The following is a 21,303-nucleotide window of genomic DNA, read 5'->3' as shown; positions in this document are numbered from 1 at the left end:
CCTGGAAGTCCTCTAGCTGTGAGAAGAGGGGAGAGAGACCTCTTCACAGGTGATTGTTCAGAGCCTTTTCCAACAGATGGGAATTTGGCTGGACAAGGCCCTGGGCAGCCTGTTCTGAAGGTGAAGTTAGCCCTGCTTGGAGCAGAAGACTGTACTAGAGATCTCCTAATGTGCCACCCAACCTACACTTTTCCTTGATTCTAAGCTCGTGGAAGAACAGATGGCTGGAACTGGTTTCTTTTAATTCCTTGCTGCACTTGAAATCGTGCAGCATTGACAAATGTCAATACAGACTTGATTTTTGTGTCTGGGTTAGGAATACTTCATTAGCTATAGAAATCCAGCTCGAGAGCCATATCTGTTCTTTAGTTGGTTGTATGCTGTAGCCCTTATTTATTTGCCTGCATGCTATGAGGAAAATGCAGCCTCATTTTTGTGCAGTCCAAACCTTGTAGATTCTCCATTTTCATCTATGCAGTGAGAACTGCACAGAAACCCCATGATGGCATAAGAAAATCTGGCAAAGAATCATAGCTCTTCACAGTTCACTGTTCAGATACAAAGAGTCTGGGTTAAAATGCCCACTGAGGTATAGAAGGTCACTTGCGTTCCCTTGATCTCACAGTTGAGCCTCTTTGCTTGAAACCAAAGAAATATGGAAGGCATTTAGGAAGTGTCTTCCTGTCAACTTGAATCAAACACAGTCTCACAGATTTGAAGCATACTTGCTGCTACACATGTGATCTTTCTGCTCTTCCTACCCTTGCGTGGCTCTCAGTCTTTTCAGTTAACTCAGCAAGGCCGTGAGTTCATTAGGAAATCGGGTAACTCAAACGCTGGTATGAGCAGAGCAGCTCGTCCAAGGCCTGGGAGAGCTGGCTAGGCACTTTGTTCAGCAGATACCTACAGTCAAAGTGCGAAAAAGTCTAAAGCTGACTCTGGGCAGGTACACGTTTTCAAAGAAAAGCATTTTAACAAATATAAAATAACTGTAATAGTTCAGTCAATAATGCTGTGTACAGATGTCTGTGTATCTAGTGTGCCTTCCTAATGTTTTCACCTTGGTGCTCTTGTAGGATGCTTGCTTTTGGTCAGGCAGCTTTACAGTGCTCTGGGGTAGGCTGCAGAGCTTCCTTTGGAAGATGCAGTTCAAATGCAGCTGGCTGGGTACCATGAGCTGCTTGGCTGAGCAAATGGAGGACAGTGCTGGTGATGGTCTGAGAAGTCACTTAAATTATTTTCTCTCTTTGTTCTATTGCAGTTCCGGAAACACCTGATGTTGTCTCCCGGATAACACAGTATATAGCAGGGGCAAACTGTGCACACCAGTTGCCCATTGCTGAAGCGATGCTGACATACAAGCAGAAAAGGTATGTCACTGACGTAATACTGACTTTCCAGAGTGAGCATCAGGTTGAAAGCAAAGTGCTTTTCTCATCTCGTGTGCCAGCAGTCTTAAAATCACTCCAAATACCTTGGGAGCCTTACAGTAGCCTGCACCCAGTGATATGTCCCACTTAGATAACAGTGAATCTACAACAGTGTGGTTACTTTAAGTACAGTGATTTCTTTGAAGATCTGAGAGGTTTGGGGAAGTGGGGACAAGGAAGGATGGGGGATGGAGAGATTATATCTGCTTAGGTTCCAGAGATCTCTTACACAGAGACCTCTCCCTTACCACAGAGACCTTAGGTGTGTAAGACTGGACTGTGGCATTCCCCCCCAAAGTATCTTCCATGAGACCTGGCCTTTTTACATCGGTGTTGAGGGAACTGAAACCCTTTCAGTTTCACTCCAAAAAGGAGTGTAAATAGCAGAGCTTCTCGCAGGAGAGACAGAATCCTTGTTGATTGGCAGTTGCAGGCTACCAGGATTCCTACTGGGGAGGGCTGACATTCACCAGGTTTTATTTCTACTTCTCATAAGGGATAAGCAGCCTGTAGGAGGGAGGATTGGGATCTGAAAACAAGATTCAGAAGTATGTAGAGCCTCATGTGGCTGTGGTCCAGGAGGAAGAGTAACTGTTGCTGAAGGGTAGAGATGCATTGTTTCTGAGGCACAGAGGAGAATAATAGACTCCAAATCACATCCCAATAATTTCTGAGAGCAGGACAAACATTCAGCTCGTGATTTTTCTCCATTAGGGACTAGCAATCTCCTATGAGGCATGGGTGATGTTAATTGTTAATTACTACCCTTCCCATGTTATTTCTGATCTTTCATTTTTGGTCCATTAACATCCCTCATTGGTGCCTCCTTTGCATAAGAACTGGGAGGGATTAAAGGTGTGGGTAGAGTCACTTTTTTTCCCTCTTTTTGGAAATGTTCATTGTATATTGCTTTTCCATTCCTGTGTCTGCTCTACATTACTTTGCAGAAATGATTCAGTAAAATTTAGCCCATTTTTCATGCTCTCCTAGGGAAAATTTTTCTAGACTGACTAGTCCATTAAAAAGAGTGCACTCTCTTCATGTATTTGTGAACTTATGTAATGTTAACCTGATAAAGGTGAAGTTTGGAGAGTCACAGGGTACTCGAAGCTCTTCGCTTCAATCTTTTATTTTGTTTTTGGTGTGAAGACTTAGCTTAGTTACCAATACCGAGTTCAGAAACCCCTAGTGCAGTGTGAACCCCTTCTGATGGCTGCCTTGTTGTTTCTCTGCACCCTCGGTTGATGGGTTCTGCACTGGTCTCCACTATCTTCTCCATTCTGTTACAGGTTCATTTTTGTCATTAACACACATTTAACCATTTTGAGTTTCTAATGTGCCCAGAAAGGTCAATTTGGTACTTTGTTGAAAAACATCTGAAATGTACTTCAGCAACACACACGCTTAGCCCTCCCACCAGTGTGCATGACCGCTTTACCAAGCTGGTCTGATCCATTTGGATTTTAGACCCTTTGGACTTGGTGGTGCCATGCCTGAAGCTGTTGATAGGTTTAAATCAAGCTGAAACCCTGCAGAAGGTTACTTGGAAGAGGGATTGCTGAGACTTTTAGTCAGACTCGTGGCATAGCCTGCAGTCTTTTAGTATCTCTGTTGTGTCCCCTTTAAAATAACTTCTACTTTCAGCTAAGTACCCCATGAGCAAACTGGAGAGTGAGTTAGAGGAACAAGCTCTCCCGTGGAGTGATGGGCAGTTATCTCCCCGTGTGGCTTTCTTTAGAAATGCAGCTCTTTGTCATGGGCAGCAACTTAGGGAGGGTATTGTGAAAAACAACACAGAAATTGTGTTTCCATTAGCACTATCTAAATGAATGCATCACTTTGTTGTAAGTATAATAACATATTTATCTTTTTCTTTGGTTGCTTTCTGAAAAGGAAAAAGAGCTTTCATTTTGATTTTACCATAAGGTATCAGTTCCTTCTAGGTTCCCTCTCCTATCCCTTTTCCCCCATGAACTGGTCTTTTGTGCCTTGTTTAACAGCTCCTGCAGGTCTGGGATGCAGAGTTTGTGCTTTAGGTTAAATTCTGCTCGCTGCTTTGAAACTGTGGCATCTGCTGGCAGAACGCATTGTTGAAAATGACTGCTCTGCCTTTGGACCACACATACGGGTTCCCAGGATGTAAACTGAATGGGAATGAAGGAGTTATTGAGAGTAGCTTTGAGCAGTAAAACACAGAGAAGGTAGGGTTTTTTCTTCCCTTCTTCCTAGCCATCAGAGGATATAGTGTAGCTCCAAAGGATCAGGACTGAGCACAGGCTTTTCAGTTCCCGTCTGTTGGAACTGGAGTGCTGTAGGTGGCACTCAGTGGCTCAGGGTGGGGTGCAGCTGTGCAGTGTCCGAGTGCAGACCAGCAAATCTTCTCTCCATAATCAAAACATTGAGGACTAGTCTCTTACTGGCAGGCTATCCCAAATGTATGGGACTTCTCTGAGCTTAAGAAAGAGGAGACAGATGTATGCTAGCAGTGGAGTTTTGCTCTCTGAGCTGCCTCCAAGACCCCCTTGCTCTGCAGGGTCGCCTGCTTCGAATCTTATGATTATTGGACATTGTTTATTTTGTCCTCAGTTCACAAAGTTACTGCAACTCCCTCTCCCTTGAAGCCAGAGGTGAATGGCTTCTCCAAGGCCAGCTTTCAAGGCAGTGGTCCGTGTAGAAACAGCAGCGCTACCTACAAATTCATTGCAAGACAAATCTCCCAGTATCCTAGCATTTGCTCTGTTAAACAAGCCCTAGTGGTCCAAGGAAAGCCAAGCCAGTCTTTAGGACCTAGCTGTATGTGATGAGCTGCTTTATAACTTTATTGCCAGCTATCCCTATTTTGACTTACCTCCGCTCTCCTTCCTGTCCCCTTGTTCTGTTTGTCATGGCAAAAGGTTGGCGCATGTACTGCCTGTGATGGACTGCAATGGTGCGAAAGCTTTGTCCCATTCTTTTGGAGCAACTTGCTGACCTTACCTGAAGTCAAGGGGGCTGGCAATGAGGAAGGGGTTCAGGAAGGAAATGAATTGCCATTTCAGCTCCTCTGCGTTACATTGGGTGACTGACTTTGTGAGCACTGGGAGAATTACTGGTTACTGAATTGTCAAGAAACACTGCAGTCCAGGCAACATCTGGGGAGCTGAGACTATGGTAGCAGAAGTGGGCCTCTCACTAGGAGGCGTGTATCATCGACGTTGATATCTCTTTGCATTGCTTTCTTGAATGAAACCCTGCGGTATTTGAGATCTGAGACTCGACAGACACTCATTCCCAGTGTAGCTGGTTTGCTGATCAGTTCTGTGAACCTGGGCTGGTGTCACCCACTGTAATTCAGTGTCCAGCACAGCTCATGCCATGTGGCTTCTGAATAGCCCTTGCACGAATCTGGGGAGCAGCTTGGCTGTTGGAAATAAAAGCATTGCTCGCTTGTCAGGGTGAGGGCTGGGTCATTTCCTACCTAGTTACACATTTACCAAAAGCTCTTCACTCTCGTGTGTTGTAGAGCACTTCCCCAACTCCTGCTCCCTGGACCACAAGTGTCTTGGGTTGGAGGGTTCCTGGGCAATAGGAAGCAGGGTTAACGCTGTTTTCTGCCTGCCGTGTGTCTTTGAGGCTCTGCAGGGCAGCGGCTAGGCAGAGTCCAGGTCATTTGTCTGAGTGCTGCCTCCAAAACACACCCTGCAGCGGTTGCTGAACATGAACACAGCTGATGAAGATGGACCCGGTCCCTCCTCTGGCTCTGCAGTGCCCATGTCATCTGGCTGGTTGCTGCATGAACCTCCTTGGGCAGATGGTGGAAACATAACAGGAGTTTACTCGTGCCCCTTGCCTGGCACAGCAGTGCAGCAGAGAGGAGTCAAGGCTCAAGAAATGTTGGATGTCCTGTTAAGTGTGTCCAGCCCGCTGTAGGAACATGAAGGGTGCTGGATGGGAGTTTCATGGGGAAGCAGAGAGGCGACTCATCTGATGTGTTGTGGGGACCTGGAGTTGCTTTGTCCCTTTGTTTGGTTTGACCACGGGAGACTTGGTGGAACAGGGACGGTGTTAGCCAGCAGACGGCTACAGTTGCCCAGTGGGAAGGACAGGTGCTTCATACCAAAGATGAACCTTGGAGAGTTGTTGGTAGTGCCTGGCCTGAAATGGCTTAGAGGCCTGCTAGTCCTTCGGTGATAAAAGTCCACTCTTTCCTGTTGCCCCCCTGCAGGACTTGCCTGGAATGAAGGTAGTACCTGAGACCCTCCTGCTAGGAAATCACAGGTGTTTGGCTTCATTTGAACCTGTTTTGTGTTGCTTCAATTTTAAATGAAATCTTACTAAAAGGCTAATAACTGGCATAACTGCTCTAAGTGATTATTCAGTCCCTCTTACTGTAATATCTGAATGCTTTGCAGCTTAGTTTGTACTTTGCCCCAGAAGTGAGAGAGATTATTCCTTCCCTTTGTCAGGTGGGTGACTCCTGGTGATGTGGCTTCTTCTCCTTTCTAAGAGTTCTAAAAAATATAAATTTGGCTATATGTCTTTGTTCAGTCTGAATTAATTTCTTGGGGTAGGGAGGGAGCCTGCAAGTCCATTTCTGGACAGTTTACCTTTGAAGGACTGATTGCAGGCAGATGGATTTTGCCCAAGCAAAAATGGTAATTAGACAACTCCCCACTCCTGGTAAAGATTTTCTTTCTGGCCTCTCTGCATAGGTCTATTTTTTGTTTTCCCCCAGAATTTGTTGTTGTTGTATTGGGTTTTTTTTCCCCAGAATTACAGAGGTGAAGTATCAATAACACCGTTAAAAATCACAAATCAGGGTCAGGTCTGGCTTTAAATTATAGCTGAGATACCAGGGCCTTCAGAACCCCTATGGATAAAACCAATACCTTGGACATTGCTATGGGGGTAAAACCTCTGCAGCCTGGGAATCTGGGCAGCCTACGTAATAAGGGGTAGCTGCCTTTCCAGGGACAGGGGATATTTTAGTTGCAGGGCTGTGGTAGGAGGAATAGAAGAGACCGTTACCAAGGTGAAAGGACTCTGGATTAATATTTTGGGATCCTGAAGGACAAGAATCAGGAAAGAGCATGGAAGAGGAAGTGGAGAACAAGCACGGTCATCTCATCTTTCCTTTCATCCACATGAAGAGCAGCTGTTTTGATAAGCTGCATTTTCAGAGGCACGTATGCAAGATCAGAGTTCCCAAGAGGACATGTGACAGGACTAGACTAGCCGAGCTGAAATCCAGCTGGATCGCTTCAGGAACAGTCTGTGCATCATTGTGAGCTGTGATAAATGGTGACTGAAGCAAATTATTTATTTCAGAATTGCCTCTGAGCTCTCCTCAGTGGGAGTCTGAGCTCCCATGGGGAACAAGAATGAGTTTTCTGCTGGAATTGGGCATGGTTTGTTTTTTGAGAGCTCGGAGCAAAGCCATCCAGTAGCTGAGAGATGACTAGACAACTATTGTGCTTCCCTCACTTGGTCAGCGGGACTCGCTTCTGCCTGCTTCTCAGCCCATGGAGCTGAAGAAATGAGAAGAAAGCTGAGCCTCTGTTCTGTGCTTCTCCCAACAGCTCTGTGGGTTTCTTGTTTCCAAAACGAGCTAGTAATGTCATGTTTGTAGGAGATTCATTTGCTGGGGGGCCTGCAGCTGTGTTTCGAAAAATGTGACCTTTCTGGCTTCCAACACAGAATCAGGAACTCGGTCGTTTTGTCACGTGCTTTGGGGGAAGAATGAAGGTGCAGTGCCTGGGGTTGTGAGGTAGGAAGGGAGCAAAGACCTTGGCTTTGCTGTAGGGATGAGTAAGCAGAGCTGAGCCAAAGCAAGAAGCTATTTGCAAAAGCACACTCTGCTTTGGACCAAGAGGGAGCTCTGGTTGAATCATGTTCACTGCAGTTCTATGCCATTCTTTCCATACAGCTTAGAGGAAACTGTCCAGCCCATGCTAATCACACAGCGGTTGGCCGCTGGAAACAGCACAGAAATACCTGAAGTATTTGTGCTGCACCCAGCAATATTCTGAAGGCAGTGGTGGATGGTTTTTCTCTGAACGTTGCAGTGCTTCAAGCACTGAGGGATGCACAAAGTGAAACATGAGAAATCTTGGTGTTTGTCTGCTCCCTACCTGTTTCCTGTGCTTGGCCACTGAGAAACGTTGTGTGTCTTGCCCTGCAGTCACTTCCACTGCTGAACTGTAATTCCTCCCAACACGTGGACATGCTCCTGCAGTCCTCTCCTCATCCTGTGGGTCCATCTTCATCTCTGTCGCCCTTGAAGGGAGCAGTGGCTCTGCAGGCCCTCCCAGCCTGCCTTCCTCCTCACTCAGGTCTTCCCCCTCTTGTCTTTGCTGAGTCTCTCCCTAATTCCTGCTAGGTTTGACTGTGGCCTTCGTTGCTGGCCCTTCTCCACCCTCTGGCTTCTGAATCCTGGGCAGGGCCAGAGCAGGAGGGGCTGATGCCTTCCTGCTTTCAAAATGCGTGTAGTGTTGTCTTCAGCTTTTTCTGGGACATGGTGTGCGTTTTGTTCAGTTTGGTTTAGCTGTTTGCTGTTCTCGAGTTGGTGTCCTGATCTACCCGGTGTGCTCTGGTGCCCGACCTCTCTAGTGTGCCTGTCTAAGGGACTGCAAGCTCCCGGTGGCAGGGAACATGTATCTGTGTGCGTGAGTGTGTGTGTGTACGTACTTGCTAGTGCTATACAAATAACCACGTGTCACGGCTTGTAACCCCGTGGCAGGCTAACTGCTTTAGCGATGCTGGGATATGCAAGGTATGGCACATGACTCCAAAGGTGGGACGCGTGAAGGCCATGCGTGCAGAGCACTTCAGGGACTAGTAAGTAATGCACAGTTCTCCATGTTGTTGTGGCACAGATCCATTTCCTTGCAATAGGAGGTCGTGTGTCTGTAATGACTGCCATGCCATTAAAGCATGTTTCTCTGTCAAGCGTGAGGGAGGGAGGAAGAGACCTTTTCCCTGAGAGATGTGCCGTAAGCTGCGTGCTCTTCCCCACCCATGCAGATTCTTAGCGTGCTGGCAGGGGGCCTTGAGAGGAGACATTCGACTGGCGCTTGCATACTGTCCGTCCCTGCTGCATGCTTGAATGCAAATATAAAGTGAGTATTGTGCCCAGTGTGGAAGCAAGCCGTTAACAACTCTTTTCTCTTTGCCTTTAGCCCTGATGAAGAATCTTCACAGAAGTTCATTCCCTTTGTCGGGGTGAGTGTTATCTTAGTTACGCTGTCTCAAGCTGGCTGGAATATGTCCACAAGTGTTAACCCAAACTTACCTGGTTTCTGGGGTAGAGCAGGAGCACTCGGTGCTCTAAGGTAGAGTGTCAGCATGAGCATCTGATGGTTGGATGCAACTGCCTGGTACGTAAGCAAACCTCTAAGATCCCTCAACAAACTACAGGGTGTATTTTACTTTCCAGGCAGCTGGCTCTGGGCAGCTCTGTGCTGCGTGCCTGCCAGGCACTGAAGCAGGCACCGTAGCCTTGCTATTGCCTTGTTCATTCAATACAGAGAGGAAAGTGTGACGCTGAAGTGCTCTGATCCACAGCCTGTCTGTAGATCCACAACCTTTGCTGCAGACCAAAGCACCTAGTTGGTGGAGAATTGCTGCTGGGCCACGTGCAGAGGAAGGTGGTATGTTCCTGGAAACCTGATCTCAGGGTTGCTGTGCCCAGCATTGCCCTGGGTGATTGATTGGGCCAAATTTGCTATTCCAGTGTCAGTCCTCTGTGTGCTTGTCATGAACAGTCTCCAGTCCTCTCAATATCTCATCCGCTTCTGGGAAGTGGAGAGTACATCCCACCAGGGAGATCATTTATACCACTGTTAAGTTTGAGTCTGGGGCAGTAGCTATTTAATGCATTTTATTATGTGAATATGTATTTGGGATAGTAGTCCCTGGCTTTTCCTTCTCTCCTTATCTTTAAATGTTCCCAGCTCAGGTGGCCAAGTGCAGAGTACTTAGGCAGGGGTGTGTTTGTGCTTCTGTCAGTGTATTTTGCGCACTGTGCTTTGCCTTTTCTAGTTTCCCTCCCCTTATTTGATCATGCTCTTCAATTCATTAAGTTTTAGGTATAGAGTCATTGACCTGCGGCCAAAAGGATATCCCCTGACTGCTCTTCAGCTACTGGATGTCCTCTTCACAGTTTCTGCTGCTCTGTTGTAGCTTCTCTTTCTTGCATGCTGGCTGTCTTGTTCTGCCTTCTCTGTGTTAAGCTGACTTGTGTTCGTTCCCGTTTGTATCCCTGTAAGTGCGTCAGAGCTAATCTGAAATCCCAAGGCATTTAAAGAGCTTAGTCTCTCTTGCCCTCAGGCTGACCCTGCTTTCACTCTGGTGTCTCTTCGGAGTGAGAGTCTCTCTCTGCAGTGAGAGTCTCTCTCTGCAGTGCTCCTGAGATGACAGTCTACTTTTGTTTGTTGAAGGAAAGATGTCTTCTGCAAAAGCGGAGAGACACGTCTTCCCAATTTGTTCCCTGCTGATGAGCTTTGCTGTGATCTTGTCCCTCCCACGAACTGCGATTGCTGGTGAAGAACTGTTGTTACGAAACAGTTGTTTCACCTTTTCCAATAACGTGAAAAGCCCAGAAGGGCTTGGAAGCTCCTGGACTTGTCTCACTATAGCTGCTAGGCTCTGCAAAGCTTTTCTTTAGGGCTGATTTAGTTCAGTGCTATGTGCAAGCAAATGGGGCTTAGAGTGTTTGTCCAGTTGCTCTAAAACGATCATTGTCCTGACATTAGCGATGCGTTTCCAGTCTGGATTTGATTGTCTGAAAGTGGAAAGAGTGAGTAGCTCTGTTGTGTGCATAACACTGCCAATCCCCAAAAAACATGCCTTGAAAGCACAGACTGACTTCCTATGTCAGCTGGTGGCGAGGGTCAAATCAATGCTGCTTATTCTTGCTTCTGAAGTGTTTCTGACACGGTAATTCCCCATGAGACATATCTGAAGAGACTCTGAAAGGCCAGTTGCAGATGTCTCAGAGTCTGAGGCTGAATATGAACACTGAAGCTCTTTCCCTCAGCTGCAGCCTGCGTGGAGCTGTTGGCCAAGGAAGAGAGGGAGCTAGCAATGTTTGGGTTTGTGACTCCTGACGTTGGCTGGACCCTGTTGGCTTTTAGGGGTGCAAAAACTGATGTCCTGCAGCTGGGTTGTGCAGTCTTTGGCCCAGAAGCGAGCAGGGCAGTGCCGTGCTGCTCAGCTGGGCTCTGAAGTGGTGGGAGCGGAACCTCACAAGGGGCCAGTTGGGTGCGAAAGCCAGGGTCAGGTGGTGAGGCTGCGTGATCGTGCGCCTGTGTTGTGCTGACAGCCAGTTGCCAGGAGAGTTAACAGGATGCGCCTGCTTCCTGAAGGGAAAGGAGGCTGGCTGCTGCAGCGTTCCTGGATGGAGGTGTTGTTGGGACTGCAGCAGTCTCAAGCACCTCCCTGAGTGGAGGGAAGGGAAAGTGTTTAACCTTGTCTTCCTCCCATGTGTCTGAACTCGAGCATCTTCAGTCAGCCAGCAAGAGGGGAAAAGGCCAGAAGAGACTTCCTGTCTGGCTTGCAGATCAAGGTGTCTGTAGGCAGTTTTCTGTGTTGCTTGTTCTTCCCCTAACTCTTCTGCCTCGCCTTCTCTTGCTCACAGCTAGTTACAGTCTGTGAAACATCCTCTTGGCCTTTAACACATACAGCGCAAATGGCTGCTGGACTCCAGAGCCTGATTTGTTGCCTTTTGGATGGAGACTGGCCAAACTGAGCTGCAGCCTCCTTCTCCCAAGCCAGTGTGCCCTCAGGGAGCCTCTGCACGCACTGCTGAGTTCATGATGGCTTCTCCAAGACTGGAGCTAACAGAGACTCCACCAGAGAGCCTGAGAGCTCTCCAAGATCTGGTGTTGAGCATACATCCCCCCGACTCCAAACTGTGCAAAGTTTTTTGCTTCTAATGATTAGGTCCTTTTTCTTGATTCCCATAGCACAGAAATGTGCTCCCTAAGATGTGGTCTAGACATGGTCACGTCTGAACTTAACAATCTTCTGTTTTCAAACTAAATATACTGCGTGACATCATTTCTCATTCTAAAGCAGGTTTTATTGACTTGAGATCCCTTTGCAGCTCTTTCACATTTGTCAACATTTATATAGGGTAGACATTAGCCCTGGATACAAGTTTCTTAAGGACCTTAGGAAGGGTCTCTCCTCTGCAGTGTCGAGAGTAATGGTGCCTGTGCACCATAGCAGATTATCGCTACAGAAGGTCCCTGCTTTTATATCACCAAGGGTCATTTTATCTTTCTAGGCATAGTGTGTTCTTGGGAGCTTGTGTTTGTAGCATGCTCTGTTCCACAAATTATTGCCAGTGGCATTTATCATTAACCTAAACGTACTAGCTGGTGGTTCGCCATATCAGAACGCATTTGTATCTTTCTTACAGTGTGATTGGGATCATTCTGACCTGTCCATGTGGTGGTTTATCCATGTTTGTGCTCAGAAGCTTTGCTAGGAGCTTTATCTTCTTTGCCAGACACTTCTCTTGTTTGGAGACTAGAAAACTCTGATCAGAAACTGTACTTTGTTGCTTTTGTGGTTTCCTAACAAACCCCAGCTATGCTGTACCCTAGAAGTGGCTGCACTTGTGTAGTGGAAGCAATATGTCTGTAATTAGCAGGTGTATCAAAGCAATGCTAAAGGGATATTTATGTTCCTTTCTCCTCCCTGCCCTATTCCCACAGCTGTCACAGGCACTATAGTTGCCATAGCTTGGGGCTGACGATGGGCTATTCAGAGCTGTGCAGGTCTGTAACAGCTCTATAGGGCCTGTGCTGTCTTTGTATAGATCAGGGAAGGGTTGTGAGCTGGTACTGCTTGACTGGACACTGATGGGACCTGCTGGGCTCTTAGAAGACTCCACTTCTTAACATACTTTAACACTACTCTGACTGCAGGGACAGTGCTAAGGGGGCTGTAGGGATGAGCTTGGGTTGGGGGTTCCCGAAGCTCAGGGGAATCCTGTTTCATAGAGCTCTTCTCTTTTGCCCCCTCTAGGTGGTGAAGGTTGGAATAGTGGAACAATCTTCTGCAACGTCAGGTAACAAGCATATTGTGTGTGCTTTCTGTGTCGTACAGGTAGTGGGAGCCTGACTTCACAGGCTGAACTAGCTTGTCCGTTGCTGATGTCTTGGAGTTTTGTAAGGTGGAATTGGATTTTATTAGCTGCCATTTCCACTGCCTTGACTCCCAGCAGCTGTCTGCAGAAAGAGAGGCCTCTCTCTTGAAAGAGGCCCTTTTTCTTGTTGCTTTACAAGGATTTTCAGGCCAGCTGAAATTCCCACACCCTCATCCAGGGAAGCTCCACTCATATATGTGCAGACACCCATTTTCTTGTGTGTGTTTTCAGTGGGGTGGAATCACCGTTGTGGTTATTTGAGGTTCCTGCTCCAAACTGGGGAGGCAGTTCATCAGAAGTTCATGTCTGTGTCCCTACGCCGGGCTCAATTGCCTAATAAAATCAATCTCAAACATGTGCCTAGCACTGGGAACTCAAGGGTAGGCAACCAGTTTGCCAATCTGACAACAACTTTAGACTCAGGGTTTTTTTAATGGGGGAGTGCAAAGCTGATTCACACCATACTGCCTGCTTACACATATGGACATGGGGTAGTGCTATTTTATCAATGTGAACTTGTTTTCTCCTCCTTCATATGCACTACTAGTCAGGAATATTTTTTTCCTCATATGTAGGGATTGTTTCTTTATTGCTTCACTGTTAAACCCAGATTCCTGTGGCCTGGGCTACACATAGGTTTGTGTGTGGAGGCAGCCCTTCTGTGGGTCACTCCTTGCTGCCACAGTGCTCCCACCACCCTAAAGGGCCAACATGAAGGGAATAATGCATTGGCTGTGGAGGGTGGAAGCAGAGGGTATGGGGAGATCCCTGTGATCAGCCCAGAGGTATTGGATTCTCCAAGAGTCTCGGAGTGGTGCTGCCCTGCAGTGGTTGTGAGGGGAGATTCCCCAGCAGGGTTCAGCGGGCTGGGATCTGACTCTGCAGGAGGCTCAAAATCAGCTGGGAGCAAACCAGCTGAGAGATGCGAGAGCAGATGCGAGGTGAGGAGCCCAGAGGAGTGTGAATGTTTGTGCCTGCCTCTTACCCAAACATAGAAAGTCCCGTGGTTTAAGTGTGGAGGCAGTCAGAACTGATGGGCTAGCTGATCTCTGGATTGAGTCTGAACAAAACCTGTGCAGCAGGAGCGTGGGCAAAGAGACTGAGCTATCCCAACGTGCATGTGCTGGGCTGTGAGATGAACCCAGACAAACAGTTTGACTTCTTTTCTGCAAGGTGACTCTGATGATGCAGCTCCCTCAAGCTCCAGTGTCCTTTCTTCTACCCCACCTTCCGTGTCTCCTGCTGTGAAAGAAGCCTCCCCCACACCACCTTCCTCACCGTCTGTCACAGGCAGCTTCTCGTCCTCAAGGTAAAGCATGTTCTGTCTCCTTACAGCTCCCTTGGCTGTCTTATCTGACATATACGTGAGAGAGGAAAATCTTCTAAAGGAAAACCCATAGCTTCCCTTTCTTCCTCCCTAGCAAACGCTTAAAGTTGTTATCTTTCCCCTTCACCTCTTTTGCCTCTGGAGTGACTGTGTCCTTGCTGGCTGACAAGGAGTTGGGGAGGACAGAGGGGATCTTGCACCTGATGGGAAGGCTGCACTTTTGAAGGGTAGACACATTTGAACTAGAAGGGACAGCCTTGTTTCTGATAGTCTGGCAGAAACCCTGATTCTGATGAGCCATTGTGGCAGTTTGGGAAGGTTTGTGTTCTCCAACTGCTGGTATTTTCCCTTTGAGACTGGATTCTCTTGGGGAGGTATGTAGCCAAAGAAAATACTGACCCTAATACACATGGGTGCTAGCCTAATCCCTCACAATTCTTATGTTTTTAAGGACCAAGCAAGTGTAAGGTCAGAGTGACTCTGTGGAAGGAGCTGGCTTTTTCTCTATGAGGGGAGAGCTGACTGTTGTGGCATAGTGGAATTGCAGTTCCCATTCATGCATGTGCCTGAAAGCGTATCAGAACAGCAAGGAGACAGCACCTGTAGGCAACGTGAAGCTCTGGCTTAGCTGAAAGTTTTAGGGGTGAAGGGAGGAAACCCCTAGAAAACTGCCGGTAAAGAGTTGCCCTGGCCAGGACTGTCACTTTGTTGCTGCACAAAACGTTGGTGTAGCTGTCTAAAACTTTGTGTGCAGTTCTGGTACCCAGAAGCACATGGTGAAGTTAAAGGTTCAGGGGAGTTAACACGGTCAAGGGGACAGAGCAGCAGCCTTGTGAGGGGAGACTAGAAGTGCTTGGAGTCTGCGGTTTTGGGGAGGAGAGGAAAGAGGTAAGCCGCTCAAGTTTTGCAAAAATCACAGTGGTGGTGGGTTCGTTAAATATTGAACTGTCATTCACCAAACCTGTCGTACGAGACCTGGGGGCATGCAGTGACACTGGCAAGAGGTCAATTAAAAGGGAGAAAGGAAAGGACTTCTGCAAACAGCAGGAAACCATGTCTGCCTCTGCTACTTCTGTGGTAGCAGGATCAGCAGATCAAAGGGGGGTTAGGCAAATTCATGGATAGCAGATCCATTAACAGACACTAAAGGATGATGCAGGGATGTCCCCTCTAACATCCCTAATCCTGTGATTGTGAGGCTGGGGAAGTCCAAGGGAATGTTATGTTAGAGAATGAATGAATGTTATGTATGCAGTTAGACACTGCACTCACATGCTCTCCCTAAGCAGCATCTCCTGCTGTCCCTGTTGGAGACAGAATGGGGACCTTTCCTGCCCATCCCAGAGAGCCCTGCGGGGACCTTTAACCTCTGACTTCTTAAACTGGCTTGAGAGTTCCCTTTTAACAAGAGGAAATGGAAATGTGGAAGTCCCAGTTTAGCAGGTGCCCAGCAGCTGGAAGGTGTTAGTGGCCGTTAGCCTGTGCCAGGAGGCCCAGTTCCCCAAGTCCCTCCTGTTGGCCCCCTGTGGTTTGGTGGCAGGAGAGTCCTGTCTGCCCCAGGCTGGTCCCAGCAGCAGCTGGCTGGCAGTGCAGAGAGCTGGGGGCTGCGCAGGCTCTGGAGAGCAGAGCTGACTTCTCATGTGTGAGCTCTGTGTGGGCTTTCCAAAGGTGGAAGTGGTTTGGGAACCTGTACCCACAAGAGTGTAGGCTATTAAAGTTGTGAGCCATGGACGTGATATATCTGAAGTTGACACCCCGGCTCTAGGAATCCGGTACTTTTTGGTTTCATGCTGTGTGGTAGAATCATCAAGAAATGAGGAAGTTCAGGTTCAACATTGTTCCATCTCCACTGATCTGTATGTGACAGCACAGGGGGTGGAGGGTGACCCAAACTGAAAGATTAAGCCACATGTTTAACTGGGAATGGAACAGAAAATCCTGCCTGGGCATAGTGAACATTAGGATGCTTTGTCTTTACAACTGAGATGAGAAATGTGATGCAAAGGAGCCTTAAAATCCAAAGCTGCATCTCCAGAACATCATCCTTAAAGAATCTCATTTCTGAAATTTCCCTGAGAACCCAAAACCTGGTTTTGGTGATCAAAGATGAACTCTGCTTTGCAGTCTGGCTTTCAGTTGAATAAATGGCAAAGAAAAGGAGATGATTTGCTGAGAGGACCTTAATGATGGGCCATCCTTGTTTTACCTTGAGAGTTTCTTATTAGACAGGTGGTGTAGAGGGATGCATATTTCATTCAAGATCACAGATTCATCTTCCTTAACAACTGCCATTTCTCGAACAGGGGACACGGACTGGTAGATAAATTAAGTTAGTTTTTTGTCTAGTACTTGCATATTATTCAACACTCTGTCATTGTGTAGGAAGAAGTAAAGGCTGTCAACCGTAGGTCTGCTGAATGATAAACCCCTGCTCCACTCAGGGTTAGCTAGCGAGAGGCAGGGGCAGGCAGGGGGTGGAATTTCCCGGGCTGCTTATCCTCCCTTTTCTGGCTCAAGAAAGGCTGGCAGTGTGTTTTGGTGACACACGTCTGTTACCACACGATGCGCAGGAGTTTTCAACAGCAGATCGTGTCCCGAAATCTGCTGTTGTTTAGCAAACATCACAGGACTGGCAGAGCATTTTCCCAGCACAGGCATTCCTCAGCCCACAGCAGGGCCATGGGGTGGATCGCCTAGTGGCAACTCCATTACAGGGACCTGGGGAGAACAGAGATCCTGTGTGACCTGGTGGAGCATCTGGACAGGAAGGGAAGCAGCTGGTGGCAAGAAGAGCTCATGGACATAGAAGTTGGAATTAGTCAGGGAGGCTGGAACTGAGTGCCTAATGTTCAGGGACCCACCAGTTCTTTCTTTGTTCGCCGCAGTTCAGAGATGATTTTGGCAGTGCTGCGCCTGGCCGGAGTCATTAATGCATCAGTGCTCAGGAGGCAGCAGCAAGGTGCTTACAGCCCCTCTTCCCCACTCAACAACTGGAATTGATCTGGGCCACCTCAGGGGTTGCCTTCACTGGATGGGTCACTGAACTCGGCATCACATTAGGAAACTGTGTGTCTTCCCCCTTTCCCACTGCTTGTCCCTGTGGCTGCGCAGCAGGTCAGCTTCTCAGCTCATTGCAGTTCTGTGCTGCCAAGCCGATGCCAGCATGTAACGTGAGCCAGACTGCATCACTGAGTGATGACTTGTGCTTTTGTGATTACCGGGTCTCACTACGGAACATTGCTGCCTGATTTCCCAAAGAGCCAGGCCCTTGTCCTCTGACCATCTGGTCAGGAGTGGCAGCCACTCTGACAAAACACAGATGGGAGGAACTGCTGAGTGCTGTGCAGAAATTACCTTCTTCTCTTATTTTCCAGCCAGAGCCTCGGTGCTGAGTTAATGGGCCTGCAGGTGGATTACTGGATTGCAGCTCCACCCATGGACAGAAAGAGAGACCCAGAGAAGAAGGACCCCTCCACTACCAAAAACACACTGAAATGCACTTTCCGGTCCCTCCAGGTCAGCAGGTTACCTGCCAGCGGTGAGATTGCCACCACTCCAACAATGTCCATGACTGTCGTGACAAAAGAGAAGAACAAGAAAGGTAAGATGGACACATTTACTGTTGTCAAAGGCCAAGAATGCAATGCTGCTCTCCCTGTTCTGTTGCTCCAGGGCTGCCTGACTTGTCAGTCCTGCATTGCAGCACCTTAGTCATATTTTTATCCCCAAAGTCCTAGGCTGTTTGTAGATGAGAAGTGACTGCATAAGGTGGAAGAGTTTGAAAGGGTGGTTCCTCTTTGTGCTGTAAAAAGGGGATGTGTTCACACTTACAGCCCAACAGCTGAGATGGCATAGACCAAAAGAACAAAAGTGGGGACAGAGCAAGGACATTTGTGGGTGGCTGTACAGAAAGCCAGGAGGTATGCTGCTCTGGACAGCTTCCCTGTGTTCCTTGTGAGCCTGCTGGCGCTGGTTTGGGGTGTTGGATTAGGTAAGAGGCAGCTTGTGCCCCGACCACCAGAGTCAGGGCAGACCCTGCAGCCTGTACAGCTCCGTGCTCTGGTCTCTCCTCTGACACGTGACAGAGGTGCAGACAGAGGCAGGAGGTGTGTGCATCCCATCATGTTGCAGCATATGGCAGCAGCCCCAGCAGACGTTTTGCTGTGTTTGATGTGGTGTCCTCATGTTAAAATAGCACTGTCACAGCCGGACAAATGCACCAGCCAGCCCTGCCAAGCCATTGCTAGGTGTGCATGTATATACAAGAGGTGGTGTCACTCAGAGCAGTGTTCCAGCAATGTAAGCTCTTCTACAGGAGCTCTTAAGTTCTTGCACAGAGTGCTTTGTGGGACAAAAGGAGGTAGAAGAGAAATGCTCTCATCACAAAGCCTGATGTTAACTTTTTTCATGTTTAATCTTCTGCTCTTAAAATCATGGCTTTGAGTTTATTTTCTACAAACAAACAAGCAAACAAAAAAGGCATTTTAAATATTGTCAGTAATTCTGTACTTGCTCCTGGCCTTGGTAATGTAAAACATTAGAAATTGAGAACAGCTCTGTGGAGAAGTGTTTTCAAGGAAGCAGCAATGCAGTTCTGCACTTATATTCAGCTGCCAATAGCTGTCCTTCATGACATCTTCCTGCCCATGGGTCTGGGAGTCATTCCTGGTGGAAGCAGGGCTTTTGGGGGCTCTGAGAGAAGACCAGCAGAGCCTTCTGGACCTGTGGCTGCAGGACATGGGTGCATAACTCTGCAGCCAAGTCACTACTGGGCCAAGATAGGTGTGGTACTGCTGGTACCAGTGCTCCCACGCCTGACCACACCCTTTTTAAGTGGCATGCCTATGGGGAGAAGCAATCCTGAGACACTCAAAATATTCTTCATTGGGGTTGGCTCAGCCTGGAGCAGTGGTGTTCAACACCACCAGCGTTTGTGGAGCCAGTTTGTATATCTTTGCTCATGCATTTGGGCAGTTCTCAAGGAACTGGACCCTTTTTAGCTCTCCTAATGCCTTCCCTCTCCACCACTTGCCCATAGTTTGTAGTCCCTCCTGCTCTCCAGGAGTCTGTGCAGCTCAGCACATGTTGGGCCACTGTTGGTGCAGCAAACCTGCCTGCAGATACATCGGAGGCTGGAGCACAGTGCTGCCCGGCAGCCGTGTGCAGTATGTGGGACTCCCCCTAGGTGGTGCGGCCGCCCAGCAGATCCCATCAGCCCAGCACAGGGTGCAGACTGGGGACCGCTACAGGTGTAGCTGTTTTCCCTGGTGTCCCAGCAGAGCAGCAGGAGTTACCTTGAAGGTGCCCTTCGGGGCCTGGGTTATAAGCTGGGAATGCTTCACATAGAGACACGTAGGGCTAAGATGTTCATGTGCATAGGTGATGGTGCTGAGCACTGACACAGTCAAACTCCTGCCAAACAGGGATGATTTTAGGAGTTAAAATTAGAGTTAGAATCTTCAGACATGAATGTTTAAATGCAAAAACCCAAACAAGTCTTGGTGCAGCTCTGTGAGTGGCAGAAATTCACTGTGTACCGGTTTGATTTTCTTCCAGTGATGTTTTTGCCCAAGAAAACAAAAGACAAGGAGGTTGAGTCAAAGAGCCAGTGTATTGAAGGAATCAGCAGGTTGATTTGCACAGCGAAACATCAGCAGAACATGCTGCGCGGTAAGTGCAGCGCTTGCATCCCGTCGGGCTCTGGGGCGAGGCTCAGCTGCTGGCGTTGTCCTCCAGGCAAAGGGCTGACCTAGTGTCCTGCCCCATGCCCTGGAGCCAACGTAATGGGGGTGTTCCCCACCTGGGGAACGGCCTTGGATGTGTCCAGCATGGCGGAATGCTTTAATGGGTCTGGGATGTGGGAAAATCCTCACTTATCTAGGAACTCCTCTGAATCAGTGCCCTGGATGAGGACAAGGGCTGGGCCGGACTCCATTCCCCTCCCTGTTATTCTCTGTTTCCCTTGCACGTCTGGAAGGTGATGGCGGAGAGCGGTGAGAGTGTGGCTGCTCCTCTAGGCAGGACTCTGGCACAAAGGCATGCCACAGCACGAGCCGTACATGCATCTTGCAGGCAGACCTGAAGTGGCTGTCAGTGGAGCTGTGCGTCCAGTATCAAAAATATCTCTGTAGCCTATTCAGTTGATAATCCCCACTTCTGTTAACAGCAGAGGGATCTGCTTAGGTCACCTCCTTAATCCTAGCCTAGTCCCTGTGAGACTGGTGAGTGTGAGGGGTGGTCACAGAACGTGTGTCACTTCTGCAGGAGACGTGGATCTCCTGCTTAAAAGTGCCAGTGAAGAGAGACTGATGTCCATCTGTGTAAGAGTGCATTTGCCCAAAAAGAAAAATGAAGTATATTTAGGAAATTTGAGAAATCAGATCAGATGACACTGAAATCAGCAGTCTGGGGAGCTCCAGTGTCAGTGAGTGATGCTGGAACAACAATCTGAGCTGTTCTCCCTAAACCTGGTCTGCTTTGGAGCCTTTCTCCCCATTGTGTGCAGCTATTTACAGCTGTGGGGTGGCCAGGCAGAGCAGCGCATACCCTGAGCGCAGAACGTGGCCAGGCCTCCCTCTGCCAACTGCAGGGAGGTTTCTAGCAAAGTTGTTTCAGGCTGGCCACTTCACTTGGTATTTTCTAACTTTCCTCTCTTTTTACCCTCCCCTGCAGTCCTGATCGATGGGGTGGAGTGGAACGACGTCAAGTTCTTTCAGCTGGCAGCACAGTGGTCCTCTCATGTCAAGCACTTTCCCATCTGCATATTTGGACACTCCAAATCTAACTTCTAGCCGTGCTCGGCGGAGGGACCTTCTGTCCATCCCGGGGACTGCACACCAGGAGCCAGGAATTGCGTGCCAACTCTGACTCGCGTCGCTCTGCCCTCTCCTGCAGAATTAATTACAGATGTGCTTGGATTACTTTTGAATTACTTTTTTCTATTAACTCTTAAGTTTACTACAAGGGAAGGAAACCCCTTTAAACAAAGGCAAAAAAACCCAGTCTTAAATATAGATGTGCTGACAACATGAAGTCGTGGGGGAGTTGGCAGGAGCAGGCAACCTGCCCAAGAACACCTACCACTTATGAGCAGATAGCTGAATAACTGCACTGCTTATTAACCTGAGACCTCATTGGTGTGAGTGGGCTGGGGGAGCCGTGGATCAGCTCGAATGGATTTTGCGGAAGATCATGCGCGTTATGGTGCGTTTGGCCCCCTCCCTCTGTATTTCTAGGAAAAAAAGATGGCCAGTCTTTCTTCCTGCTGCCCGAAGGACAAAAGATCAGCGAGTGTGGAGGAAGTTCAACTGTCCGGTTTGAAAAAATAAACCATTTGCATAGCTAGGGAGGTCTGGAGAGGAGATCCTCTTCCAAGCGTGGAGTCTGCCATGGGGACGGGCAGGTGTTTGTGC

At 48.3% G+C, this 21,303-nt stretch overlaps 1 protein-coding gene across 1 annotated transcript in view; it reads left to right on the top strand.

The window, feature by feature from the left end:
- PACS2 (phosphofurin acidic cluster sorting protein 2) overlaps positions 1 to 20,888 on the top strand; it is a 69,725-nt gene extending 48,837 nt beyond the window's left edge. Inside the window, exons 19-26 of the mRNA XM_009285335.1 lie at positions 1,262 to 1,370; positions 3,324 to 3,356; positions 8,588 to 8,630; positions 12,444 to 12,486; positions 13,738 to 13,873; positions 17,266 to 17,492; positions 19,448 to 19,561; positions 20,564 to 20,888. Coding sequence (XP_009283610.1) covers positions 1,262 to 1,370; positions 3,324 to 3,356; positions 8,588 to 8,630; positions 12,444 to 12,486; positions 13,738 to 13,873; positions 17,266 to 17,492; positions 19,448 to 19,561; positions 20,564 to 20,682 — 824 coding nt within the window. The 3' untranslated portion in view covers positions 20,683 to 20,888. The remainder of the gene's footprint in view (positions 1 to 1,261; positions 1,371 to 3,323; positions 3,357 to 8,587; positions 8,631 to 12,443; positions 12,487 to 13,737; positions 13,874 to 17,265; positions 17,493 to 19,447; positions 19,562 to 20,563) is intronic.
- Positions 20,889 to 21,303: the final 415 nt, after the last annotated feature.

The sequence above is a fragment of the Aptenodytes forsteri genome, unplaced genomic scaffold (genome assembly GCF_000699145.1).
Source record: "Aptenodytes forsteri isolate BGI_AS27 unplaced genomic scaffold, ASM69914v1 Scaffold104, whole genome shotgun sequence".
Classification (NCBI taxonomy): Eukaryota; Metazoa; Chordata; class Aves; order Sphenisciformes; family Spheniscidae; genus Aptenodytes; species Aptenodytes forsteri.
The sequence above is the reverse complement of the archived record's forward strand: the minus strand, read 5'-3'. Positions and strand labels throughout refer to the sequence as shown.